The 25,305-nt window shown below is 44.5% G+C and overlaps 1 protein-coding gene across 2 annotated transcripts; it reads right to left on the minus strand.

The window, feature by feature from the left end:
• Positions 1-1,970: 1,970 nt before the first annotated feature.
• On the minus strand, positions 1,971-25,093 carry KCNJ15 (potassium inwardly rectifying channel subfamily J member 15). Of its 2 annotated transcripts, none has more exons than XM_058825206.1 (2): positions 24,916-25,093; positions 1,971-4,088 (listed from the first exon to the last, which is right to left on the minus strand). In XM_058825206.1, the coding sequence occupies exon 2, from the start codon at positions 4,070-4,072 to the stop codon at positions 2,942-2,944; it is 1,131 nt and encodes a 376-aa protein (XP_058681189.1). In that variant the 5' UTR covers positions 4,073-4,088; positions 24,916-25,093; the 3' UTR covers positions 1,971-2,941. The 2 variants fall into 2 exon arrangements, with proteins under 2 accessions (XP_058681189.1, XP_058681188.1); XM_058825205.1 differs by lacking the exon at positions 24,916-25,093 and adding an exon at positions 4,441-4,571.
• Positions 25,094-25,305: the final 212 nt, after the last annotated feature.

Here is a 25,305-nt window from a genome sequence, read left to right on the forward strand (position 1 = left end):
CAACCTGAGCCTCCCCTGGAGGAGTTTAAGCCCTCATTCCTTCCCTTGGGACACAGCAGCAGAGCTTGACACCCCCCCCCCACACTGCCCCTCCTGTCAGGGAGTTGTAGAGAAATATCTTTATTCTTTCTTTTTCTAAAGAAACAGGCCTTCCCTTCCCTTCCCTTCCCTTCCCTTCCCTTCCCTTCCCTTCCCTTCCCTTCCCTTCCCTTCCCTTCCCTTCCCTTCCCTTCCCTTCCCTTCCCTTCCCTTCCCTTCCCTTCCCTTCCCTTCCCTTCCCTTCCCTTCCCTTCCCTTCCCTTCCCTTCCCTTCCCTTCCCTTCCCTTCCCTTCCCTTCCCTTCCCTTCCCTTCCCTTCCCTTCCCTTCCCTTCCCTTCCCTTCCCTTCCCTTCCCTTCCCTTCCCCTTCTAGACCCCAAAGCCCAGAGAAAACCATTTTTGTGGTTCTTTTTTTTCTTTCTTTTCAAAGCTTTTGCTTTAAGATGCTTTTTCCTTCCAGGATAATCTGATGACTGGAGCACAGTGACTGAACTTTGGGACTGGTGTACAAAGGGATCAGGTCACCATCAGATGTTTCTGGAGAAGAACCAGCTCATTTGCTGTTGGTGAAACTGTTTTATAGTCAATTCACAGCTGTGACAATTATTTTAGGAATTATCTGAGTCCTTATCTGGGTAAAAAAATTAATTGGGGTGCTTGTTTGATTATCAAAACATGGGTATTAGGGCTTGGCAGATGAGGAGTTAAGACACCTGTGCACTTTCATCCCAAAGCATCTTTGAGCTGCAGGACACAAACCTCAGATTGATGAAGTGACTGCAAAAGTTCTTGGAGCACACACAATTCATGTGTGTGCTGAAAAAAGAAATCAGGAAAAGTGATGGAAAATTTGAAATTAATAATCCATCATTTAAACACTTACATCTTCTACATGGGACTGCAAACCTGTGTTATCACCCAGCATAAAACAACCTGGAAATTCTTTCCACAAATGCCAGGCAGACTCTGCCTGCAGTGGTTTGAGAGAATTTGTTCACTCTGTAGTGGGTAGAGGAACTCTGTGGATGAAGTGAAGTTTATCTCTTCAAACAGGTACCTGGATGTTGCCCAGGCTGCCCAGAGCAGCTGTGGCTGCCCCTGGATCCCTGGAAGAGTCCAAGGCCAGCTTGGATTGGGCTGGGAGCCACATGGGACAGTGGAAGATGATCACTTCCAACCCAAACCATTCCATGATTCTGTGTATGTATTCCCCCACAGGAGAGCTAAAAATTCACATAAAAATGAGCAGCTCTAAGTGCCTCATTCCCCTCCTCACCACCACCATCCTGCCCCACTCACAGACACCCCACAGGCCCCTGCAGTGTGTGCTCCTTAATCCTGACATCCATCCCCGGTGCCACCTCTGTGCTCAGCCTGCTGGATTTATCTGCTTTATAGGACATTGTATGGCAGGCTGCAGCACTGCATTCCACCAGGCCACTGGTAAATAAAAATAAGTGCAATGATGCCAGAAGTCACAGAAACAAAGAAGGCTTGGGGTTGAGAAGGACCTCAAAGATCATCTGGTTCCAACCCCCCCATTTCTCATCATTGTCAGCTTTGGTGGCTCTGAGGTCAGACCCATTTAAAGCAGCTTTTCCTTGCCAAAGCTTTAGAGGAGCAGAATCTCTAGAACTCAGAGAGCTGCCAAAATGATACGAGTCAGAAATAATTTCAAATTCCCATTAAAAAATAATTTCAAATTCCCATTATAAAGGCCTCTCTAACAGAGATGTTACGTGGACACCACTGGTTTGTCACCTGTCCTCTGGCCACTGCAGTGACCTGCAGAATTCCCAGGGCTCTGTGCCAGAGCCAAATGTCTCCCCCAAGCACTCAGCTCTTTCAACATCTCTGGGGTACCTCACCCTCTCCCCATGCCACAAAGAGATCAGGAACTGCTCAAATTAAATTCATTTATTAATGGAATGGTTTTAGTAGACCAAAATTGATTTGGATGAAAGGAATGCTTGTCCTTTATGGCTGCCAGAAAAAGTAAATATTGTCTACAGACATTACACAGCTTTCTTTTAACCAAAATTAAATACGGTCTGGAGCAAAGCAAGCAATCTGTAGAATTGTATTGTTAGATGCTGCTGTTACAAACTATTTACATTGGATAAAAATCCGGTGTCTCAAAGCCAGCTACAACCCTAGGTGATTACTGTTGTGATCCTGTGTTTGTCCTGCCCTCATCTCCCCTTTTTGCTATCAGATATAAATCAGGCATTAGCAAGGTTAAGAAAAGTGAGTGATCCCAAAATAATCACAGAACGAGCTCTGAGCAGCAGAGACAGAGAGCGAGTGTTCCTCCCCACCACCCAGCACTGCTCTGTCACATTCCTTCCAGACTTAAGGAGTTTAACCCCTCCCTGCAGCTCTTCCCACATCCAACCATCTGTCTCTTCAATCAACTTACTTTCAGTGCCAGGAATCCCCATGCAGGTGATCCCTGGTAGGAGAATTTACATTTTAAAGGTACACATTTCAAAGGAGCACGTTTTCCTCTAGCAGTGCTGTGTGCTTCCCCTGCATGTTCACAGTAAAACCACGTCAAATAAATATTTGAGGGAATCAGCTCAGTGAGTCCAGTTTCACTTTCCAAACGGAAAGTGGCGTGTCTGCTTTCAGTGGTGGCAACAGGCAGAGGTTTAACACAAACCCAGTTTTGCTAAGTCATGATCAGGAACAAAGAAATCCTGCCTAATTACAAAATACTTGATTAACAACTCAGCCAAAGGGGTCGATTTACTGTACACCAAAGCTATTTGCTGAAATAGGACTGAAAAGGAAATAATCCTGAAAAGGGCTTCACTTCTGGTTTCACAGCAGACATACAGCACAGAAAGTTCTTTTTTCAGTTTGCAGAAAAAGGATCATTCAGAATACTTTGTCCATCCAATCAAACATTACTCTGCTGTAACAACATTGTTCTCAGTTCCCTCTCTCTTTGGTCCTCCTGCCTGTATTTCTCCTCCAGCTTTTGCTTTTCAGAGTCCACACTGTAAAAAGTAGAATCTGTGCTTCTCCTGATCTTCTCAAACTGACTGAAATCCGCCACGTACTTTCCATTTGGGGAGAGGGAAACCACAGGCACGAACTCGTAGCCCCAGTGGATCTCCTCGGGGACGTAGGAAGTCCTGCTCTGGCAGACAGCACTGGTGGACTCCACCGTGGCATTCAGGAGCACCACGAGCTCAAAGTCCTTCTCCTTGAGGTTTTGAGGTGTGAGGTCTCTCAGAGGGCTGCTTTCATCCAAAATGTGGTAGAAGGTTAAAGGCAGAATGAGAAATGGACTTTCTGAAGAGGAGTCAACGTTGAATTTGACGCTGGCTTGGTTCAGCAGAATCCTCTCCCCTTCTTTGGTTTCGTAGGTCTGGAGAAGCTTCCCAGAGAGCTGACACTGTATCAGGAGGCTCTTCCTCATGTTTGCCACTCTGATCACCAGGCAAAGCTCCCCGTTGTGCTTGGTGATGACAGCACAGTGGCTGAATTTAATGGTCTCTGCCCTTTTCTTTGGCCTGGCAATCTTGGCCAGGAAGGTACCAGTGATGAAGATCTCGATCAGGGTGGTGATGACCAGCTGGGCCACAAGCAGGAAGATGGCATGGGGACACTCCTCGGTGATGAAACGAAATCCATAGCCAATGGTTGTCTGGGACTCCAGAGAGAAGAGGAATGCCCCAGTGAGGGAATCCACGTTCTTCACACACGGCTCCCGCTTCGGGGAGAACTTGTTCATCTCCAGGTCGCCGTGAAGGAAGGCGATGGCGTAGTAGATCACCCCGAAGAGGAACCAGGTCATGACGAAAGTAGCAGCGAACAGGGTGAGTTTGTACCTCCACTTCATGTCGATGACCGTGGTCCACAGGTCCTGCAGGTAGAGCAGGTAGATGCCGTCGACCTTGTCGATCCTGACGTTGCTGTGGCCGCTCTTGGACATGACGCGCGGTTTGTGCGCCTTGAGCATGGCGCTGTCGATGCCGCCGTTGACCAGGGCCACGCGGGACATGTTGATCTTCGTGGGCTCCATCCTCACTGCTTCAGTCCTGGGGAGAGAAGAAAACAAAGGAAGCTGCTGCTTAATGAAGCCAGAGCTGACCCCGAGGAGTATTTGAAAATGTTGATGGAGAGAAGCACAAGCATCATCTAAACACGGCAGCAGGGAATGAAAACAGCTGGAATATAAAGTTACCACTGTACAGTATCTGACATCACAAATAATTTGACAGTCTTTTTTTTTTCCAGGAAAAAAAAAATCATTCTTTGATTCTGGTGCCTGCCAAGTACGGAGAAGTAGGTTTCTTTTATGATAGCCTGCAAAAGAAATTTGTCAGAGCTGAAATTTTATATCAGTACTTTATTTATGTAAAAGGCATTAATTTTTTTTTTTTTCCTTACGTTTCTCTAGAGAAGAGGCTCTTTTTGATTAGTGAGCAGGTTTTCTTTAATGCCCTGAAGAGAGACATCTGATCAGAATTAGAGTCGCTGGGCTCAGAACGCAGATCCAGCTCACCACCTCTGTCCCTTCCTGCGACAGAGGCAGAATGAGCCAGACCAGCTTTCACTGGGAACAATTAACTTCCACAAGTGATTTACTCAGTCGGATCTGGCTCTTTGTGACGGACCTACAACCAACCTAGAGGGAAACAAAGCAGACCTGAACACATCAAAGGCGAGGTCTGCAATATTTACACCTGGGTGCAACACTCTGAAGCTGCCTGCCCTGGATAGCACTCCTAAATTTTAAGCTGTCTGAGGGAAGAAAAAAAAATAAAAAAAGAAAGTAATTCACAAAGTCAGCATTCTAAACGTGGGCCCTGACCTGCACGACCCCTGCAACTGGAGCAGCAGACCCCTGGGTTTGTTTACTGGGCACCAGGCTGGATGGAGAAGGAGAGTGCAGGCACAGGGGCTGGGCAGAGCCCCCGGGGCAAGGCAGAGCCCTGCCCGTGCCAGCTGGAGGAGGCAGGAGCAGGATCCTGCTCACAGGACCAGACAGAGATTACGTAGAGCAAGGACAGTGCATGTTATAGTCGTTCCCAACAACAAAACTTCCTGCTGACAAAAGCAACAAAGAAAAAAAACATCCCATGCATCCTTTGTGCTTTGGCAGGTCTCACAAAAAGGCATTGTTTTGTCCCATTGTTTTCCTCAAAAAGAGCCTCCAAGTTAGTGATTAGTTTTCGCCAACTGCTGGAAAAAAAAAAAACTAAAAGAAAAAAAAAAATAATGTCTTCCTTATAGCTACTTAAAAGAATTTTGCAGGAAGTACAAGATATATTTGTGGGACACACATGTGCCAGCCCAGGACATCAGCATAATTGCTCACTGAAGTACTTTTCCTGTTATGTCAATTAAGGAGAATTTTTGTTTGTGACTGTACTCATCACACAGTTGCAGGTTTTCTGGGAAAGGGTAATTAAACTTAGCCCTCATTAACAACTGCAGCTCATTCCAGTTTTGGTTTAATCACCAACATTTCTTCTCCACAGCCCTGAACCATTGCCACAGATACATATTTATGTAAGAAAGGAGTGCATCCACGACCCCAGTAGGAGATTCCTTATGTGACAGTCAAATCAACACACAGAGCGCAGCATGTCCGGATAATAAACAGGAAAAAACCTTCAAGTGATCTGAAAAAGAACAACGGGAGGAAATGTGGGGGCTGGGAAGGACTGTACATGCAACTGCTCCTCAGGCCAGCCCAAAGCCAGCACTGCTGCCAGGGGGAGGCAAAAATGTGCAGCCTCTAAAGGGAAATCCTTCAGCAAGTGCATGTTCCTTAGGGAAGAGGCTCTATTCCCCCACACCAAGCCTATCTTTGGATAGGACATGGATTTAAAACATGCCCACAAGTCCATTCCCCCACAGCAAGCCTGTCCCTGGACTGAACATGGATTTAAAACATGCCCAAAAGTCTATTCCCCCACACCAAGCCTGTCCCTGGACTGAACATGGATTTAAAACATGCCCAAAAGTCTATTCCCCCACACCAAGCCTGTCCCTGGATAGGACATTGATTTCAAACAGTCCCAAAAGTCTGTTCTGAAATCAGTAAACCTCTCCCTCTCAAGCACACCTCTCCTTAAACTTCACCTGCACCCTGTCAGAATGATTTTCCCTGCTGTGCCAGAGGTATTTGGGGTTTCAGCTCCAGTGTTGGAGGCACGTCCCCATCCCATCCCCAGCTCAGCCCACCTGGAGAGCTGCTCCTGGGAGCAATTCCCAGGGCTGACAGCTCCTCCTGCCCTGCAGGTCACAGGGATGGGGACAGCCAAGGCTCCACCATCCCACCCTGGAGCTCCAGCTGGTGGGTTTGGGCTGGAGGAGCAGGGCCAGAGTTATGTCCAAGGGCAGGGATGGCCCAAGGGCACTCAGCTCTCCACACTCCCCATGGCTCTGCCATGCCCAGGAGACCCAGATCCTGCACCAGGGGTTGGTTTATGTGTGAGATGCAGTCGGAACAACAACAGTTAAACAATCATGGAATGGTTTGGGTTGGAATGGAGCTTAAAACCATCCAGTGCCACCCCTGCCATGGCAGGGACACCTCCCACTGTCCCAGGCTGCTCCAAGCCTCAATGTCCAACCCGGCCTTGGGCACTGCCAGGGATCCAGGGCACAGCTTCCCTGGAAAACCCGTGCCAGGGCCTGCCCACCCTCCCAGGGAAGGAAAAGATTCCTTGCCCTGTCTCTGCTCTGCCCTGGGATAGGCTGTTCCCTGTCCAAGAGCCCCAGATGAAAATAATCCTGAAGCTGCAGCAGCCTCCCACATTCCCAGACCTGCTGAAGGACAGAACCACAGACACGACACCAAAATGCCACAGCAGAAGAGTTCCCCCCAAAAGATGGGAGGGAGGAAGGAATTTTCAAGGCACAGTCTCTTCCCTGGGCTGCACCAACAGAACTGTAAAATTTGCCATTTCAGGTTTTAAGCTAAAAAGTGAAGTTTTGGTCTGGCACACTCCAGGCTGCTCCAGCTCCCAGCCAAGGCTGCTCCTCACTGTCCATCTCCCTGTCCCATGTGTAATATTGATCCCACATGTGGCATAGGGGGAAATTTTGGAGCCTGCCATAGGTGAATGAAGCTTTTTGAGAGCTCTCTCATCACGTTTTGTGTCCTCCCCTGATTTGTGACAAAGTTACTCAGCTTTACAGCCACTTCCTGAGATGGATCCCAGCCAAATCCAGGTGCTTTTTTTGGTGGCAGGGTATTTTTTTTGTGTTGATTTGCTTCCTATTTTCTTTTTTTTTTTTTTTTTTCTTCTCTCACATCACTCTTTCCTGCGTGATCCTGAATTCCTCTAGTGCTCTTTTCCTCCCCAGAGAAATTCCTCTTGGTTTCCTTTCCCTGCAGAAGTACTTCCCTTCTCTGCCACAGTGACATGGGAAGAGAGGATCTGTCACGCTGCCTCCCTTATCAGTGGCAGCAGCCAGCAGCAATCACTTGGGGGAAGAAACTCTGATGAAACCACCAGGAGAAAAAAGAAAAAAAAAGGCTTCAGATGAAGATCCTCTCCTGCCCCCACTTCCCCACTGCTTCCTGACTGAAGTGACCACTATAATATCCCAAAATAAATTATTTATGGGTGTCTGTGTGTGTAAAAAACCACATTATAGCACCTGTATTGCTATTTCCCATCTTACAGAGGCACCTCACACTCTCTGCCCTGAAAATCAACCCCAGCCAAAATACTTTGGTTGGTTTGGTTTGTGCTCACTCTAAATCACAAAGCACATCTACCACAGTGAGTTAATATGAGCAAGCAAGCTTAAATAATAGAGTAATATACATTTTTAAATTAAAGGAACAACTTCTGTCTGTTCCCTCACTGATTTTACACCAATAAATTACTTTTAATTGCTGTAAATCAAAGTGGAGCTGCAAATAAAACTGAGCTGAAGCAAAGTTAAGGTAACACACTCCAAGAGGGAAGAAAACGAAATTGTCTCAGGCTTGTCTAGCATTCTAAATTTGAATTACCTCCTCTCCTCACCAGCCCTTTTGGAGCAGCCAGAGGAGCCTCCAAGTGCAGCGCAGACAAAGCCAATAAAACACAGAGCTACATACCAAGCCACCAAGCATGAATACCTTGACCTTAAGGTAATTCCAGCAGCCAGGGGTGTAAGCAGCACGCTGCCACTGCTTCCAGGGAGCACATTATCAGGGAGCCAGCCTGCACACACGCAAAAATGTTCCTCTTGCATGGAGCCAGCTTTGCTTGTGCAAGATCTCTCTTGGCAGACACAAGTGATTAAAAGCCTACAGGAGCATGACTTGTTCGAAGGGCCTCAGCTGTTTTCCTTTTTTTTTTTAAATTTTTTTCCCCTCAATCAGATGTGGCTTTGCCACTGGAGCAAATCCTCACGCATGCTTCGCTGCCACTCCGAGACGGGGGCAGAACTTGAGCTGTTTTTTCAAGCAGCACACAAAAAACCATTAGCAAGGCTTGGCAAGGAGAAAATGAAAAGCCAGGGGGTGAGGAAAGAAAACATTGAGGAGGGCTGCATAATCTTCAGATCCTTCCTGGGTCTGATGTGGTTCAGTAGGTTACAAAAGTGCCTCCTGAATTCTCAGTGCTCCGCGTAGCATGAACGTCCTCCTCCCCCTGGGCTGTGCACCAGGTTATGCTGTACAGCTGTCAGCCAGCAAAATCCTCCTCCATGGCTCAGCTCTGGAATTCACAGCAGTGGAGGGAGGCAAGGGGAGGCTGGAGAAGGGTGCTTTGCCTCTGGCACAGCCACACAGCTGGACACGGGGCTCCAAAAGGAGCCCTTCAGTGCTAGGACCCACCAGGGAGTGGTGACAGAAAAGCTTGAAAAGGTAAACTTACACATTTCTGGCTTTTACCACAACAAGACTGAGGCAAGAGAACCATAAATACACCCTCAAGTCAAAATCAGCTCCCAAAGTTTGCCTGCGGCTGCCACCTTGGAGCCACCATCAGCACAGAGCAGCCCTGGGAATGGTCACTCTTCCCAATTTGGGAACCAGGAGCAGGTGAAAGCAGGGAAACATCCTGGGGAGCACAGGGAGGGCTGAGGGGTGCTCTGCTAAAGCCAGAGATGGGTTTTACATCACTCACACCATTCACAAAATAGTGGTAAAGAAGCAAAACACCAAATCCATCTGTCTCTACCTGTTGGCCATGGAAGATGGGTTAAAGATGGAGAAGTCTCATGGGTGTTGTTTCTGGGGGAGATTTGTCCAGGAATGCTGTCGTTCCCCAGGACAGGGTGCAAGGATTTGCAGTAATTATGGTTTTACACAAAGGAGCCTTTGGAGCTACACTGATGCAAAGAAATAGAAAAACAACCAAGAAGGCAGAATGGAGGCAAAAGATGACTCAAAGATTATTAAATTAATGGAGAAGCTCCCAGTGATTCCCAAGGCCTCCAAGGGGAGAAAAAGCACACCCTGCAAGGATGTGAGCAGTTCACACACTGCAAGGGAGCATCCACCCTCCCAAAATCCTGCCCTCCAGCCTTGCCCTGGGCTCTGGGGATGGGCAGGGGCTTGGCCATGCACATCCTTCAAGTACATAAAAGTGTTCTTTCAGGAAGAAATTAATCAACTCCCCACATCACAAAACTCTCCTTTTTGTGCTCAGCTGGAAAAAAAAAAAAACAAAAAACAAAAAACAAAAAACAAAAAACAAAAAAAAAAAAAAAAAAAAAAAAAAACAAAAGAGAAAGGTTCCCCAGAAACCTGTCCTGATTTTTTTTTTAAATTTTTTTATGAATGGCTTTTCTTCAGCAGGGCAGTAAAAAATACTTTAGAATGCCACCCTGGCTTGCACGTTGTTGCTCCAAAATCTTTTCAAACACTGGGAAAGCACAGCTAGGCATTTAGAACCTGCCTGTGCTGTGATGCTCTTCCCACCTACAAACCCTTTCCTCATTCTTGCTGTGCAAACCATCCCTGGCTCTTTCTGCACAGACAAGTCTGAACAGACTCCTGGGATCTTGCCCTCTCTGTTTCTGGGAAGTTGGGTAGAGCCAGAGCTGCTCTGCAGGGCTGAAAGGGACATTTATTGTTGCATTTTTGCTTATTGAGCTCATACTCTGCACTTCCACTTCCAGTCGCATCTGGGGCTGCTGTGGGAACATCAAACACCTCAGCACAGAGAAGGAGCTGATACAGGAGGGATGTCCTATCCCAGCTGAGCTTAACAGCCACTACAAAGCCAGGAATAAAGTTTCAGAGAGCTTAACACTAACTGCTGTCCTGTTTTGCAGTCTCTGCCACTATTTCTCCACTCTCCCCTTCCAGGATGACCTTGGGGAACAGCTAAATCCTGTCATTCCTCCTCCCTGGAGGTATTTCTCTTTACCCCAAGGGTATCACTCACTATTCTGCTTTCCCTCATTTTGTTTTGTATTCCATTCCTCTCCCCTTCCCGTTTTCTGAATCAAAAGCTCCAAACCAAGAGTGCTTACCCCACCCCAAGAGAAATGTGTAGCTGAGTGCATAATTATTTTATTTGCAGCATAATTGCTTTATTTTCAGCAAAAATCTCCCTGTAGGTTCACACCACCATTCCTGACCTCTCCATCACATCAGAGAATCACAGAATCACAGAAGGGTTTGGGTTGAAGGGATCTTAAAGTTCATCTCATTCCAACCCCCTGGCACAGGCAGCAACAACTCTGTTTTCAGAAATTTCAAACTTTGCAAAGCTTCATGTAGTGCAAGGTCTCCCCATCTTCCCAGCTCCTTATCAGTCAGAAATGTGGGAACAAAGCCTCAGACTCAAGGAAGAGTCTCAGCTTCACCTCCAACGACCAGATTTGGGAACACAAGTGGCAGGTTTGAGGAGGAGGAGGGAGGTGGAGAAGGAGAGCAGGGGATGTGCTGGGAGAAGATTGAAGGCAAGCCAAGGAATGCCTCATGTTTTTCATTTTTTTGGCTCTTCCTGCTCAGACACAAGATCAATTAATCCATGAGGTGTTTTGTGGCATGCCTGGACATCCAGCAGGGTGAGGGTCAGGGATGAAGACACCTGGACACATTCCAGCACCAAACAGGAGCTGGGCAGGGATTTTCTGCAGAATAGCTTTTCACTTCGTCAACTCAGGCCTACCTAAGTCCTTCCTAAGTACTTAATTCCTTTTTTAGGAGCAGGCCCTTGGCCAGCTAGCTGCTCTGGCTGCTGGAGCACAGCTCCCAGGGAAAAGGAACCCACAGAGGCTGGTGCTGCCTCTTTTTGGCTGATTCCAGGGCTGGGCTCAAGGTGGGTGAGGTTTTTGCCCCAAAGGCATTGTTTTCCCTTGATTTCTGCCTCTGGATACTGCCTGGTATTAATTACCTGTCACTGTCATATTTTCTGGAAAAATTCCTTTGCCCAGGATTCTTCTCCTGGGAAGCTGAGAAGCCTCAGAGGAAAAGGAAAACAATAATTATCTGATTGCTTCTCCTGTGTTTCGCTGCTTTGGAATGTGTTTGGAGATTGTTTATCCAATAATAAATTGGTGGATAAACAATAAATAAATTGGTGGTCATTTCATTGGTTTCATGTGAATTGTTTTGACTTGATGACCAATCAGGGCCAAGCTGTGTCAGGACTCTGAGAAGAATCAGGAGTTTTCATTATTATCTTTTTAGCCTCTTGTCTGTATCCTTTCTCTATTCTTTAGGATATTTTATTATAGAATAGAACAGAATAGAATAGAATAGAATAGAATAGAATAGAATAGAATAATAAATTAGCCTTCTGAGAACATGGAGTCAGATTCATCATTCCTCCCTTCGTCTGGGAACCCCTCAAATACAAGAATTACCCAGCTGAAATCTTCCTGCACGAGCTCATGTGCCCAGAGTTTCATGGTTTTGTACCCAAATCAGGGGTGTCTGTGCTTCTTTTCAGTATTCTGGTCACAGGGTGGCAGCTTCATTAGGCAACAAGATAGAAAATAATTAGTCTGAAGCTAATTACTGCTGAGGTTGTGTTGGAAAAAGTTCAAGGGGAAAGGAATTCCCTCCCAGGTCAGCAGGAGAACAAAGGGATTGGACTGCACTGCTGCAAGGGAAACCCTAAAGGAGCTTCCAGTCCCTAAAGGGGGCTGGAGAGGGACTTTTCACAAGGACAGGACACGGGGAATGGCTTTAAGCTAAAGGAGGGCTTATAGGGTGAGATGTGAGTAAAGAATTGTTCCCTGGCAGGGTGGGCAGGGGCTGGGATGGAATTCCCAGAGCAGCTGTGGCTGCCCCTGGATCCCTGGCAGTGCCCAAGGCCAGGTTGGACACTGGGGCTGGAGCAGCCTGGGGCAGTGGGAGGTGTCCCTGCCATGGCAGAGATGGCACTGGATGAGTTTTAAGGTCCTTTCCAACCCAAACCACTCCATGATTCCATGAACAGCTTGCTGGGACTGTCATTCCCTGCTCACCATAGGCTGTGTCCTCACTTCCCTTCTTCCACAGCAGATAAAGGACAGCACCTTGTTTTTAACCTCAGTACTCACCCATCACTTCATCACTTTGAACAACAGCAATAATAATAATAATAATAAAGTCAAACTCAGAGCAACTGGTTTGCCAGTCTGCAGCTGGTGTGAAATTTGCTGCATCTGTTTCAGAGCTGAAGAGGGGTTAGTGGAACAGAAAACGGCTCTGCTTTCTTCTCTTGTTTGCTTGCCTTTTTCCCTCCAAATTCATTTCTTGGCCTAATAAAAAATCTGCTTTTGTTTAAAAACAAGCAAGCAAACAAACCCAAAAACAGACATTTCCTCTGGATTTTTAATTTCAATTGTCAGCAGGTGGTTGAAAATGAAGAGGAGCATGCCAAGCCACGGCAGGGAGAAAAGTTAGCGCTTTGCTGGTCGTTCAAAAATTTGGATAAAACAGCTGCAGGCTGCCTTCCCCAGGGCTGCTGCTTCTCCCTGACTCTCAGCTGAGACAGGAAAGACAATTTATCAGGCATTTCAGACCAGTTAGAGCAGACAATTTACAGTGGTTTGTGCCCCTCTTTATTTTTTTCACGCCAGATCCCCTGACACCCCAAACCCAACATCAGCCACCAGGTTCCAACACCCCCAGAGCATCATCTCCTGTCTGTATCCCACCCCCACCAGGACAGCAACACATCCTGGGGCTCAGCAGCTCTCTTTTTAATTAACAATTTGTGGTTGCTCTGTGTCCCAGTCAAGTTGGGGTTTGTTTTTAATTAGTCACTGCACACCAGGGCTCCCATAGCTGGGTGGAGGTGTGGCCATGGGGGTGAGGCTCCCTGCAGGGTGAGATTTTGCTCTGCTTTCTCCCCAAAAATCACATTTCCAGTAAATCACAGCTCTCCTTTAGCCCACACCACGAGCTCATTAAGAATTGCTTTAATTACCCGTGAGTACCCCACAAATATTGTGTGCACATACTCTGCAGAGATAAACCTGCTCAATTGTTCAAAATTTTCCTCAAATTTTCCATCTCTGTGCAGCCACTAAATCTCAGGCTATGAGAAGAGTTTTCCACCACAAAATATTAAAATTCCTGTGCCTTTAAATATCTAAAAATCTCAATAATATTGAAAGTAATGGTGGGGTGCAAAAGGCCATGAAGCTGGTAAGGGGAAAAAATTATTTAAAGTATATTTGTAACCTTTTTTTCATTTATTCCTAATGTGGACAAAATCAACTGGGGAAACAGCACACCTTGACTCAGCAGGAAGGTGGATGCTGTTATTGGAGTAAAGTTTTTCCTATAAAAGAATTCCTGGATCCTTTTAACCTGTTTGTTGCAGCTGATTTGTGCTGCCTTATGAAGGCAGAGCAATGATAAATACAGAATAACCCTCTAAATAATCCAAATTTTTGTCATCTCTGCAAGGCCAGGACACAGCAGTGAATTTGGAGGGATGTTTGCCATCACACAAAGCACACTGCCAAGAAAGAAGGATGGGTTTGTCAGGGTTTCATCTTAAAACTTGTTGCAAGCTGATTTTCTCAGGAAGTTATTTGGTTATGAAGAATTGCCCTGCCTGTGTGAACAAGTTCACACTGTGGAGAATGTTTTCAAAAAGAGAGTCTTCTCTCATGCTGACAAAATGCAGCCTGTGAGACAAAGTACCCACTTCTCTCACACAAACCTAAATTATTTTTACATTGGATGTCTCTTTCTCCTAGGCAAAGCACAGATGATGTTACTGGCACATATAACTGACTTATTTTTTGATAATTAATTGCTTTACAGTGAATTACAGCAATTGTGGGCAATATTCTCTTCGAGGGGCACAACATCTTCAAAAATGTTCATTCCTACCCCATTTTCTCTGCACTACAAAGATTTCAAATCGCATAAATCACCCATTTCCCTTGATTGGCAAAGTCTGATAAACTGAGAGCAAGCTCTGCTTCATCTCAAACAAATGTTTGGAAGCTACTTCACCTAAACAAAACTTAGAAATTTTTAAATTCTGGAAAGAAAATTCAAGAGTGTCCAATAGATTCAGGGTGTGATATTTCATGGGCAAACATTTATGGGCACTTACATAGAAGTCAGAGATTTATTAAAATACTTTTATTAAAATTAAAAAGTATTTTTAAATATTAGTATTTTTTTATTTAAAAGTATCTATTAAAGTACTTTTTTATTAAAATATCATCCCATGGTGTGTAAGCTCAGCTAGTTGGAGTCTGGTGCTAAAAACATCAGGGTTGGGGTTTCAGTCCCTGGATGGATCATTCCCTTAAAAATTGGGTTTGATGGTCCTTGTTGGACCCTTCCAACCCAGAAGATTCTGTGATTCCCAGTTCTGTAAAGCACAAGCAGTTGCAAACCTAAAACATTGATGTGGGAGATTTTGCTCTATCTAAAGTCAGTTGTAGATGCATCTTTCACACATGTCCCCCTTTGGGCCATTATTACCCTGAACAAACTCTCTAGACCTTGAAATAAAATAATTTCCTCAAATGCCCAGTCTGGGACACCTCCCCAAGGCCCAGGAGCCACTGCCTGGGGCTGTGCTCTCAGAGGCCTTTGCTAAAACACCTCCCAAAGGTGGGCTGGGTCACCCTGGGGCTCACACACCCTGTCCCCACCTCCATCCCTGTCCCCACTCCTGTCCCGACCCTGCTGCCCCTCAGAGGGGACAGAAGTGATCATGGGGGTCCTCTAAAATACCAAAATTCTGATTTACAAACCAAAGCCTTTCACCTGCTTCCCTGAGGTGGTCAGGCAAGAATTAAAGATATCAGTGACATTTCCCCATTGGTGTAGGGTTACTCATCCTCAGTGCTGCCCAAAAGTTTTGTCAGGGCAGCTTTCTCTCTCTCTCTTTTTTTTTTTTAATTTAATTTTGTTCCTGACCAATCCATGGATGTGGTTAATTTAAGGTTTAAAAGGCTTTTGCTCACACATACACACACACACCCATATATGTTTTCCACTGAAGTCTGTGCTTTTTCCTAGACCCACCCAAATTCCAGTACATAGCTCACTCGTGTGCCAAGCTTCCCTACTCTCCTTGCAATGAGTGGAAAAATGCCCTTTTTTCCACTCCTGCACATTTTAGAGGGGGAACCATGCAAAGGAGAAGGAAGAATTTAGTTATACCTGTGTTTATACAGCAGAAATGGGAAAGAACCTCAGTGTTCTCCATGGGAATGCTTTTTCCTAAGGTTTCTGAGATTCTGAGCCCCATTGCTTGCTTGGGACTCTGAGCAGGAATTGTGGAGTGCCAAGGAGATTTAAAAATTAATAAATGTGAAGCAAAAGTAGCTGCTGGTTGGTAAAACTCCATTCTGTTCATGTGAAGTACTTTACACTCCTGAATGTGCTGGTATTTTAGGCGAGGGTTGAGAGAAAATCAGAGATTAATAGTGAGAAACACTGGGTAGTTTTGAGTGGAAATGGCCTCAGCCATGTTCTTTAATGGGGTATTTTGGGCCAACAGCAAATTCATGGAATCCCAGAATGATTTGACCGTGCAGAGGAGAAGGAAGTATTTAGTTATACCTGTGTTTTCAGAGCAGAAATGGGAAAGAACCTCAGTGTTGTCCATGGGAATGCTTTTTTCCTGAGGTTTATGAGGTTCTGAGCCCCAGTGCTTGCTTGGGACTGGAATTGTGGAGTGCCAAAGAGATTTAAAAATTAATAAATGTGAAGCAAAAGTAGCTGCTGGTTGGTAAAACTCCATTCTGTTCGTATGAAGTCCTTCACACTCCTGAATGTGCTGGTATTTTAGGTGAGGATTGAGAGAAAAATCAAAGATTAATGGTGAGAAACACTGGGGAGTTCCGAGTGGAAATGGCCTCAGCCGTGTCCTTTAACGGGGTATTTTGGGCTAACAGCAAATTCATGGAATCCCAGAATGGTTTGGGTGGGAAAGGACCTTAGAAATCATCCATGCCATGGGCAGGGACACCTTCCACTACCCCAGGTTGCTCCAAACCTGGGTTTGAATTTGGGGAAATCTGGTGGACCAAGGGTTGTAACAACACACGAGCTCCATCCAAAGGCTTTTCCATTTTTCTGCCCTCTATGGGGATTCTCATGGGGTTAAGGCTGGTCCCCCTTGATTTCCTCTTCTCAGGAAAGGCACTAATAAATCCTCTCTGACTTACAGAGCTCCCTGTTTTCCTGGAGCTTGTTGGAACATAATTTCTGAAGCCTCTGTTCACCTGCCAAGCCAAGCTGAAATTAGCCCATGGATTTAAAGACATGGGCTGGTTTGTATCCCTTCACTCTTAGGTGATGGAAATTCAAATAAGCCAGGTTAATTATTTATCCTTTCCATCAGCACCATGCTAACATTGTACAGGAGCTTATTGTCACTCATATATCTGCAAAAATCTGATATTTTTTTAAGAAGAAGCTGTTTCCTGAGTTTCTTGACTGGGAGGTTACCCAGCCCTGCTCTGTTGCGTCTTCCAGATAAACTCCCAAGGAATCAGAGGGAAAAGAATCTTTGTTTTCCTCATTGCTCTCCCAAATTGCTTGATCCCTGCCAATTTCCATGACACAGACCCCTCAGTCTGCTGCAGAGACTGTGGCTTCTGAAAGGGAGGAAATAGCATGAAAGTACTGGTGCACATCAATGTTTTTGGATTTTCTCGCCAAACCAGAAATATCAAAACAAAATTAAAAAAAAAAAAGAAAAAAAGAAAAAGAAAAAAAAAAAAACAAGTTTAAATTTTTCTAGCCCCAAAAAAAAAAGAAAACAACAAGACATAAAAAGGTCATTCTGGTTGTTTGGTCAAACCAAAACTGAGCCTTTCCTTTTGAAGTTTGCACAGATGTGACTCATTTAAATCAGGTGAGGAACAAAATATTCCTTGGAGTGACAGACTGTGACATCTTACTTCCACAAAGCCATAGTACAATTTTTTTACTGTTTAAAATTGTGGGGTTTGTTCTTTTTTAAAATCTAAACCTGTATTTTCAGCCCATAAAGCTTATGGTTGAAAAGTCTCAGCCAACTGTAAGGGCCACGTGGGTTGGGTTGGTGACAAGTGACACTTGGAGGGACAGCCTGTCCTGCTTGGTGGGATCTGGGAACACAATTCCCTCCTCATTTTTCTGAAAAGTCCTCCTTTTTCTTGCAGTTTCTTAGGAACCTCCATAACAGCAGTGATAATGTGCCCAAACAAGAGAAAAAATCTCACGCTGCTTTTCAAAGCCCTTGCGTTTCCTCACCCTCAAAGGAGCCTGATTTCCTGATTTATTTACACATCCCTTATCTTTATGGCTGCTCCTTTATGATCCCATGTCATCTCCAAAGCTCCTGCAATCTTTTACAGTTGGGAAGCTCCAGCTTTGATCACTGGAGCCATCAGCCTGAATAGAACATTGTTCCTGCTCTGTGGAGAATTTTTTCCGACTGTGCTCAGGACACCGCAAACTTATTTTTACAACGCTCAGCAGCTCCTCTACCTTATTTTTCTGTGAGTTTTACAGATGCTGTGGGTTTCAGGAGGCACTTTGATGTTTTCCAAGCTGCCTGATTTATGAGAACAAAAAATACCACCGTTCCCCAATTATTTTCTGTCGCCTTGTAATAAGGCTCGATGCATCAATGGAAATTTAGTTTAGGCACAATGAGGAAATCAACTGCATCTCCCACAAGAGATCATTCTTCCAGTGGAAAAATCAACCTTTTTGATCTCTAACCCTCCGTACTTTTCCTGTAATATTTAATAAAGCCTCCATTTTCATTGGAAAACAGACTTGATGGGAAATGTGTAACTATTAGACCTTTCTGTGTTATTTTAGTGCTGTTTATATTCTATTTTAGTGCTGTTTGAACAGAATTCATATTTTGTAGGTAAGTGCTGAAGATGAGTGGTGGCAAAAAGCAGCTGAGCAGGGCTGTGAATATCTTCAATTGCAGCAGATTTCAGAAGGGGTTAAGATCATGGCATTGCTGAAAGTCCAGGTGGGAGCTCAGTGGCAGAGCAGAAAACTCCTCCGTTCACTGTTCTGGTGACAAACCTGTCAAACCCAGCATTTCCCAAAAGTAAAAACTCTCTCTGAAAAGCTGTTCCCTTGCTCCATTTGCTGCACAGCTCACACTTCTGGTCAGCTTGGTGCCACAGCATCTCCAAAATCCACCTTTTCTTCCAGTCCAGAGTTTCAGTTTATTAATTAATATTTCCCAATTCTCCTCCTGCTCACAGTCCTTCTCACCTGACCCACTCAAAAATTCTGGGATAAAAAAAATCTTATTTCTTTTCTGCTGTTTTGGCCATTTTAATTTCTTCTTCATTAATCCAAACACATCTTTCACTTCTTTATACCCCTAAAGGTCACAGTCTAACCTTTCCACAGCTGCTGCCCTGACCCCCATAGCTCTGCTTTCTTCTGCTCTTTGTTGGCATCTCATTCCTCTTTGTCCTCAAATCAATCCCTGGGTTTTGTTTGTTTTTTTTTTTTTTGCTCCTTTCCTGGTTTAGACTTCTCCCATTCCACAATAGCTTCCCATGTGACATAAATAAAATTCCCACGTCCTGAAAATCCACCTGTGTGAGATACAACTTCCACAAGCTTCTCCCCATCATTGTGTTCACCTACAAAGTTCCTCCTGTGTGTCCTTCACTGCTAGATCTGAAATAATTTACAGCAGATCCAAAGTTTTCCTCTTTCCTCATCTGACTGCAAAGTGTGTTGAGGACCTGCTGTGCTGTGAGAAATAATTTGTTCTGACTGTAGGCTATGTTCAGCATGGATAATAAGTGATTTATTTCCTTGGAAACAACACTTTTCCAGGATGGAAACCTGGGATACCTTGAGGGATGAATGTGCCCATCTCCCTGCAGTTCTGATGACCTGAGACCAGACCTAGAACTTTTAAACAGCTGAAATTGTCTTTTTCTTGCACCTCTACAGCAAGGCCAGAGGTTTTGAAAGATGCCAAGTTTATTTATTCCATGAAAATCAACTGCCGCAGTACATGTGAAGGTTGAGAATTACACATGTTAATTACCTGGTACAGGTGTGCATTTGAAGTTGGAATATCCTAAATAAATACAGGTCAGTGTGAATTGTACTGCTGAAGCCTTTCAGGTGAAATCCCATGGGAAGTGCTAAGCTGTGTGGGATCCTGGGTGAGATCACACACCATGGTGTGCCCTGTCCACCACACACATGGTTTAGTTGTTGAAAAAAATGCAAATTATGCACTGAAGGTTATGAACAAGTTCCTTAAATAAAAACAACCCATCTAGGAATTTAAAATAGGGTGTAGAATATGTCTGCTCTGTTTTAAAGGTTCTTGGCTGTGATATTCCCTGTTACAGGTCAGCTTGGTTATCCCCGTCAACACAGAAACTGTGACAACCACCACCACCAAAATATGGATTCATCAAGCCTGAACATTTAAAAGACTCCCTTATCTGTGATCACAGAATCCCAGAATCATCAAGGTGAGAAGAGAGCTTCAAACTCATCCAGTGCCATGCCAGCAGCACCAGAATTACCCCAAGCCCTGTCCCCAAGGGCCACATCCAGACTGCTCTGGGACAATTCCAGTGACTCCAAACCTCCCTGGGCAGCTCAGCCCAAGGCCTGACCACTCTGCCAGGGAAATTTTCTGTGCCAGTCTCCAACCTGAGCCTGCCCTGGTGCCATTTGAGGCCATTTCCTCTCCTCCTTTCCCCTTGGGACACAGCAGCAGAGCCCGACCCCCCCCCCCGGCTGTGCCCTCCTGGCAGGGACTTGTGCAGAGCCACAAGGGCCCCTGAGCCTCCTTTGCTCCAGCCTCAGCCCCTTCCAGCTCCCTCAGCCCCTGCTGGGGCTCCAGCCCCTGCCCAGCTCCGTTCCCTGCCCTGGACACGCTCCAGCCCCTCCAGGGCTCTCCTGCAGGAGCAGAACTGGGCCCAGCCCTGGAGAGGCCTCTCAGAGCCAGCACAGAGGGACAATCCCTGCCCTGCTCCTGCTGCACACACAATTCCCCATCCAGCCCAGCTGCCAGGGGCCTCTTGCCCCCCTGGGCACCCCTGGGCTCGTGTCCAGCCCCTGTCACAGCACCCCCAATGTTTTTATCTGTGCCGTTCCAAAATCCTAAGGTGGGGCTGGGCTCTTTCTCCAGCAGCACTGACACAACCAGAGCACACAGCCTCGAGCTGCACCAGGGGAAATACAGGGTGGAGAGCAGGGAAAAGGTTTTTCCAGCCAGGGTGAGAAAGTTCTGGAATGGCTGCCCGGGGAGGTGGTGGAGTCCCCATGCCTGGGTGTGTTTAACAAAGCCTGGATGTGGCACTGGGGGCCAGGGTTCAGTTGGGGCTGGGCTGGACTCGATGGTCTTGGAGGTCTCTTCCAACCCAGGGATTCTGGGAATTTTGTGAAAATATGAACAACCCACATCCTACACCTCTGGCACTGTTGCTTCTTTCAAAGGTTCCTCTTTTCATGATGGGATTTCAAATCCTCCTCTCATTTTCACCACGGTTCAGCTGCCATTTGTTTAGCAAGATGCGAGCCAGTGATCAATTGATAAAGAGCAAAAAGCTAAACCAGAATTATTTGGTGGCAAAACTTTGGGGAAATTTCACAGACAAGGTCAGAAAAATCACAAAAACATTTGTCTAGCTGCCATTTTCCTTGGGGAATTAAAAATGAAATTAAAATCATTTAACCAGGAAAATTTATTTATTCGCTGGTTAAAATGTAAACCTCTATTTTATCCATTTTATTTTATTTTATTTTATTTTATTTTATTTTATTTTATTTGTACGTATTTTATTATATGTTTTTGTCAGGCTGTGTAATTCTAGAGAGGAAGAGGGGAAATTTTGAAATTTCATTTGTTCATTATAAGAATATATCCTTTAATGTCATCTAAGTAGGTGTTTTTTTATATATATTCCTTCCCTACAGATTTATGGTAATATATGGAACAGATAACCATTTTTATCATATATTCTCAATGCAAAAGTGCTAATTTTAGATAAGTTCATTATGTGAAACCAGATTGAACCAACAGTGAAACCCCTCAGTTAAAACAATGGAGATTAAATTAATCTGATTAGGTTGTACTATTGTCGCAGTCAAAATTTATTTTATTTTATGATTTTTGAGTCATGACAAAGAGAAAGTGGCTCTCTGAGCACAGGCAAATCCAGCTGAGGATCTCCACGAGAAAAACCAACCAGAAAGGAGCCAAATATGATTTTAGATGGGACCAACCTTGTCCCAGCACTTTACTTTCACCAGAGGCAGCAGAAATTTTGCAGAAGGCTCTGCTGGAAGATGAAATTTGCCAAACTCCTTTTTCCCCAGTGCAGAGAACTGCAGAGGTCCCAAAACTCTGCAGATTTATCCCAGAACTGCAGGATTATCCCAAAAATCCCTCTTCATGTCCAAGCAATATTTGTCTTGTGAAGGGTGACAACACCTAAAGCTTCACTGCTGTCCCATCTCGTTCCCTTTCTGCCCGGCCATGAGCTCTGCCTTGCTGTGAACCCCAGGGTGTGCTGGCCACACAAAGGCAATTCCCTACCCTGGGCATACAGGACATTTTCCTGCTCTTGGGAGGAGGCAGAGGGGCTCTGGTTGGGGATGGATCCACGTGCATTTCACAGCACAGACAGGCAGAGTGAGCAGGAGCTTCAGCTCATGCACAGCCAGTCCTTGGGGACTGCTTCTCCCCTGCTGACTCCAGGAACATGCACATGATTTTTGCCAAATTCTTTTCCACATCAACACCAAACTCTTTACTCTATTACCACCAACTTCTTTTCCATATTAACACCAAGCTTTTTTCCACATTAACACCACACTCTTTACCCTATTACCACCAAGTTTTATTCCATATTAACACCAAAATCTTTACCATATTACCACCAAGCCATTTATCACATTAACATCAAGTTATTTGCCATATTAACTCCAAGCCCTTTGCCATATTAAATCCAAGCCCCTTGCCATATTGACATCAAGTTCCTTGCCATATTAAAACCAAACTCTTTGCCACATTAGCACCAAGGTCTTTGCCATATTAACACAAAGCTTTTTGCCATATTACCACCAAGATCTTTTCCATATTAACATCAAGTTCTTTACCATGTTAGCACCAAGTTCTTTGCCATATTAACTCTAAGTTCTTTACCATATTACCACCAAGCCCTTTACCACATTAACTTCAAGTTTTTTGCCATATTAACACCAAGTTCTTTTCCATATTAACACCAAATTCTTTTCCACATTAACACCAAACTCTTTACCCTATTACCACCAAATTCTTTGCCATATTAACATCAAGTTCCTCACCATATTTACACCAAACTTTTTGCCACATTAACACCAAGCTTTTTACCATATTACCACCAAGATCTTTTCCATATTAACATCAAGTTCTTTGCCATATTAACTCCAAGTTCTTTGTCATATTAACACCAAACTCTTTAACATATTACCACCAAGCCCTTTACCATGTTAAGACCCAATTCTTTTCCACTTTATACCATATTAACACTAAGCCTTTTACCATATTAACACCAAGCTCTTTACCATATTAACTCCAAGCCCTTTGCCATACTAACAAACACATCCAGACACACTGAATTCTGAAATGATGCTCAAGCCTGTAATAATTCACTCAAGTCATTCATGACTTCTCTCACCCCAAGGGGTTAAGGACAGCTCAGCTTTCAGATATTTGGCATTTAGTAAATTCCTTCCTAGTAAATTGACAAAGTTGATTTTAACTGTTTCATGCAATAATCAATGATTTTTATAATTTTCATACAGGTAAAGACTTACAATTTTCTAAAGGTAAATTTTCTAAATTTCTAAATTTTCCCTCTGTCAAGCAAATAAACCAAAAATGCACCACCCCAAAACTTGCCTTGTTTTTCCTTGAGGAAAAGTGAATCAAAATTTATTTCAAAATGCTCTGAGCTTCAGCATGTAAAACAGTAACATTTCTGTTCTTCTTGGTCTTTCCCAGCCTTGGTCTCCACCTGTTCCCAAAGAACACAGCCTGTCTATGGGGACTGTGTGTCTGAGGAGAGGGAAACAGGACAGGAGGCAGAAATAATATTTCAGACAGCTTAAAGGAAATCTGGATAAATCAATAAAAAATTCAGCTGCAATTAGCAGCATTAGCTGTGGGCTAATGGCTTGTTTGCTTCATTGCATGAGGAGCCAGGATAAAAAAGAACTATTTGCTTTCATTTGAAATTCTATAAAAAGTAACAGACTGAATTATTGTATGTACATTGGAAGACTGAAGCCCAAGTCATCTGCTGCTGTTTTTGTCTCTAGGCCATGCCTCATTTACTGGGCTGAAATTCCTGGGGAAGTTTTTGGTCTGGTCTACAACTCTGCTTTATAAAAGTGATGCCAGTTTGTTCTGTACAGGCAGCACCGTGTTACACTCCAGGTTTGCTTCCTCCCTCCTGTTAGCTGGTTATTAGGGAGGGCAGAGAGCATTGTGACATTTTACAAACAGGGAAATAAAGAAGACATTTCTTTAGCAGCAAATCTTCTTCCCCCTCAATTAAAAAACAAAAAAATCACAAGAATACAGACTTGGTAGGTAAATACACAGGCACTGTGATCAGAAAGACCCTGGAAATGCCTCGAAATACAGAATAGGAGGAAACAAGGTGAGTCTAAAAGTGCTGTGGATACTCCTGGTTCACAAAGGAAAGCCAGCTTTGTTCTTCTTCACAACCAGCACCTCATGGAGAAAAGGAGATTTTATCTGTAACTCTCATTGCAGCACGATCCCAGTGTGAAAATAAAAAGGGAGGCAGTAGAAAATACAGGGGAATTTGCACAACGGGCTTTGATTGTGATCATGAGGAAAAGCCAGTGCTGTCGTAAACAAGTCGTGTGAAGACACGGGCAAAAGTTGGAAGACAATGCCTGAAGTTCTCAAACTCAGACATGTTTACATTCTTTACACCTTCCACAGAAAACTGACATTCTCTTTTCTTATACATAAAGGTGACAGGGACAGGAGAAAGTTCCAGGCAGGTTTTCCCACCATGCCAATGAAAACTGATTTCTGCACTGGAAAAAAGAGCAAGAGCTGGCTGAAAGTTCTGATTCCAACACTCTAAACAGCACTCTGGGTTTCTACAGGGAAAAAATTCTGGCAGGCAAACAGTGACAAAGACAGGTTCAGCATCTGTCCCCCTCCCCAACATATAAAAATCCCAGCCCCAAGCATTACAAACCCCACATTCAGTGCTTTACATCAGTGGAAAGACCAAACCATGATAGCTTTTGCTTAATTGTTGAGCTGCCTCTATGTCAAAATCCACAAAAAAGCACAATTTTATAAAAACATTTTTTCTCTTACACACAGTTTCTAAATCCTTAAACTACCAAAATATAGAAAAAAATAGGAAAAGCACCTACTCCTTAGCTTCCAGCTCCACACAGCTCCCAAAGCACTGCTAAACATGTATGGATTTTTGACAAATACCTCTTACCTGTAAAAGAGCAATGTTCAGATTCCTTACTAGATGTTATCGTCATGACAAGTCAAACAATCTTTTTTATAGAAGGTTGGGCTGCTTTTCAATAAAGCATGTGTGCATTTAAAGAAAAAAAAAACAAACAAAAATCCAGCCCAAAACAAACCCCTCAGAGAGTCTCCCTTCCCTCGCTGTCAGTCAAAAACAAGTTGAAATAAGCCTGAGTTGGAATTACCTGAATAAAGAAACTGGAGAGAGGGAGGGAGGAGAGGGAGGGAGGGAGAAAGAGAGGAAAAAAAAAAAAAAAAGAAAAAAAGAAAAGAGTCCGAGAGGAGACTCAGTGATGTCAGCAGTGTGTGTTAAGGAAATCTACAGCTGAGCCCAGCAAACTTTATAACTGCACAG

The sequence above is a fragment of the Ammospiza caudacuta genome, chromosome 2 (genome assembly GCF_027887145.1).
Source record: "Ammospiza caudacuta isolate bAmmCau1 chromosome 2, bAmmCau1.pri, whole genome shotgun sequence".
Taxonomy (NCBI): Eukaryota; Metazoa; Chordata; class Aves; order Passeriformes; family Passerellidae; genus Ammospiza; species Ammospiza caudacuta.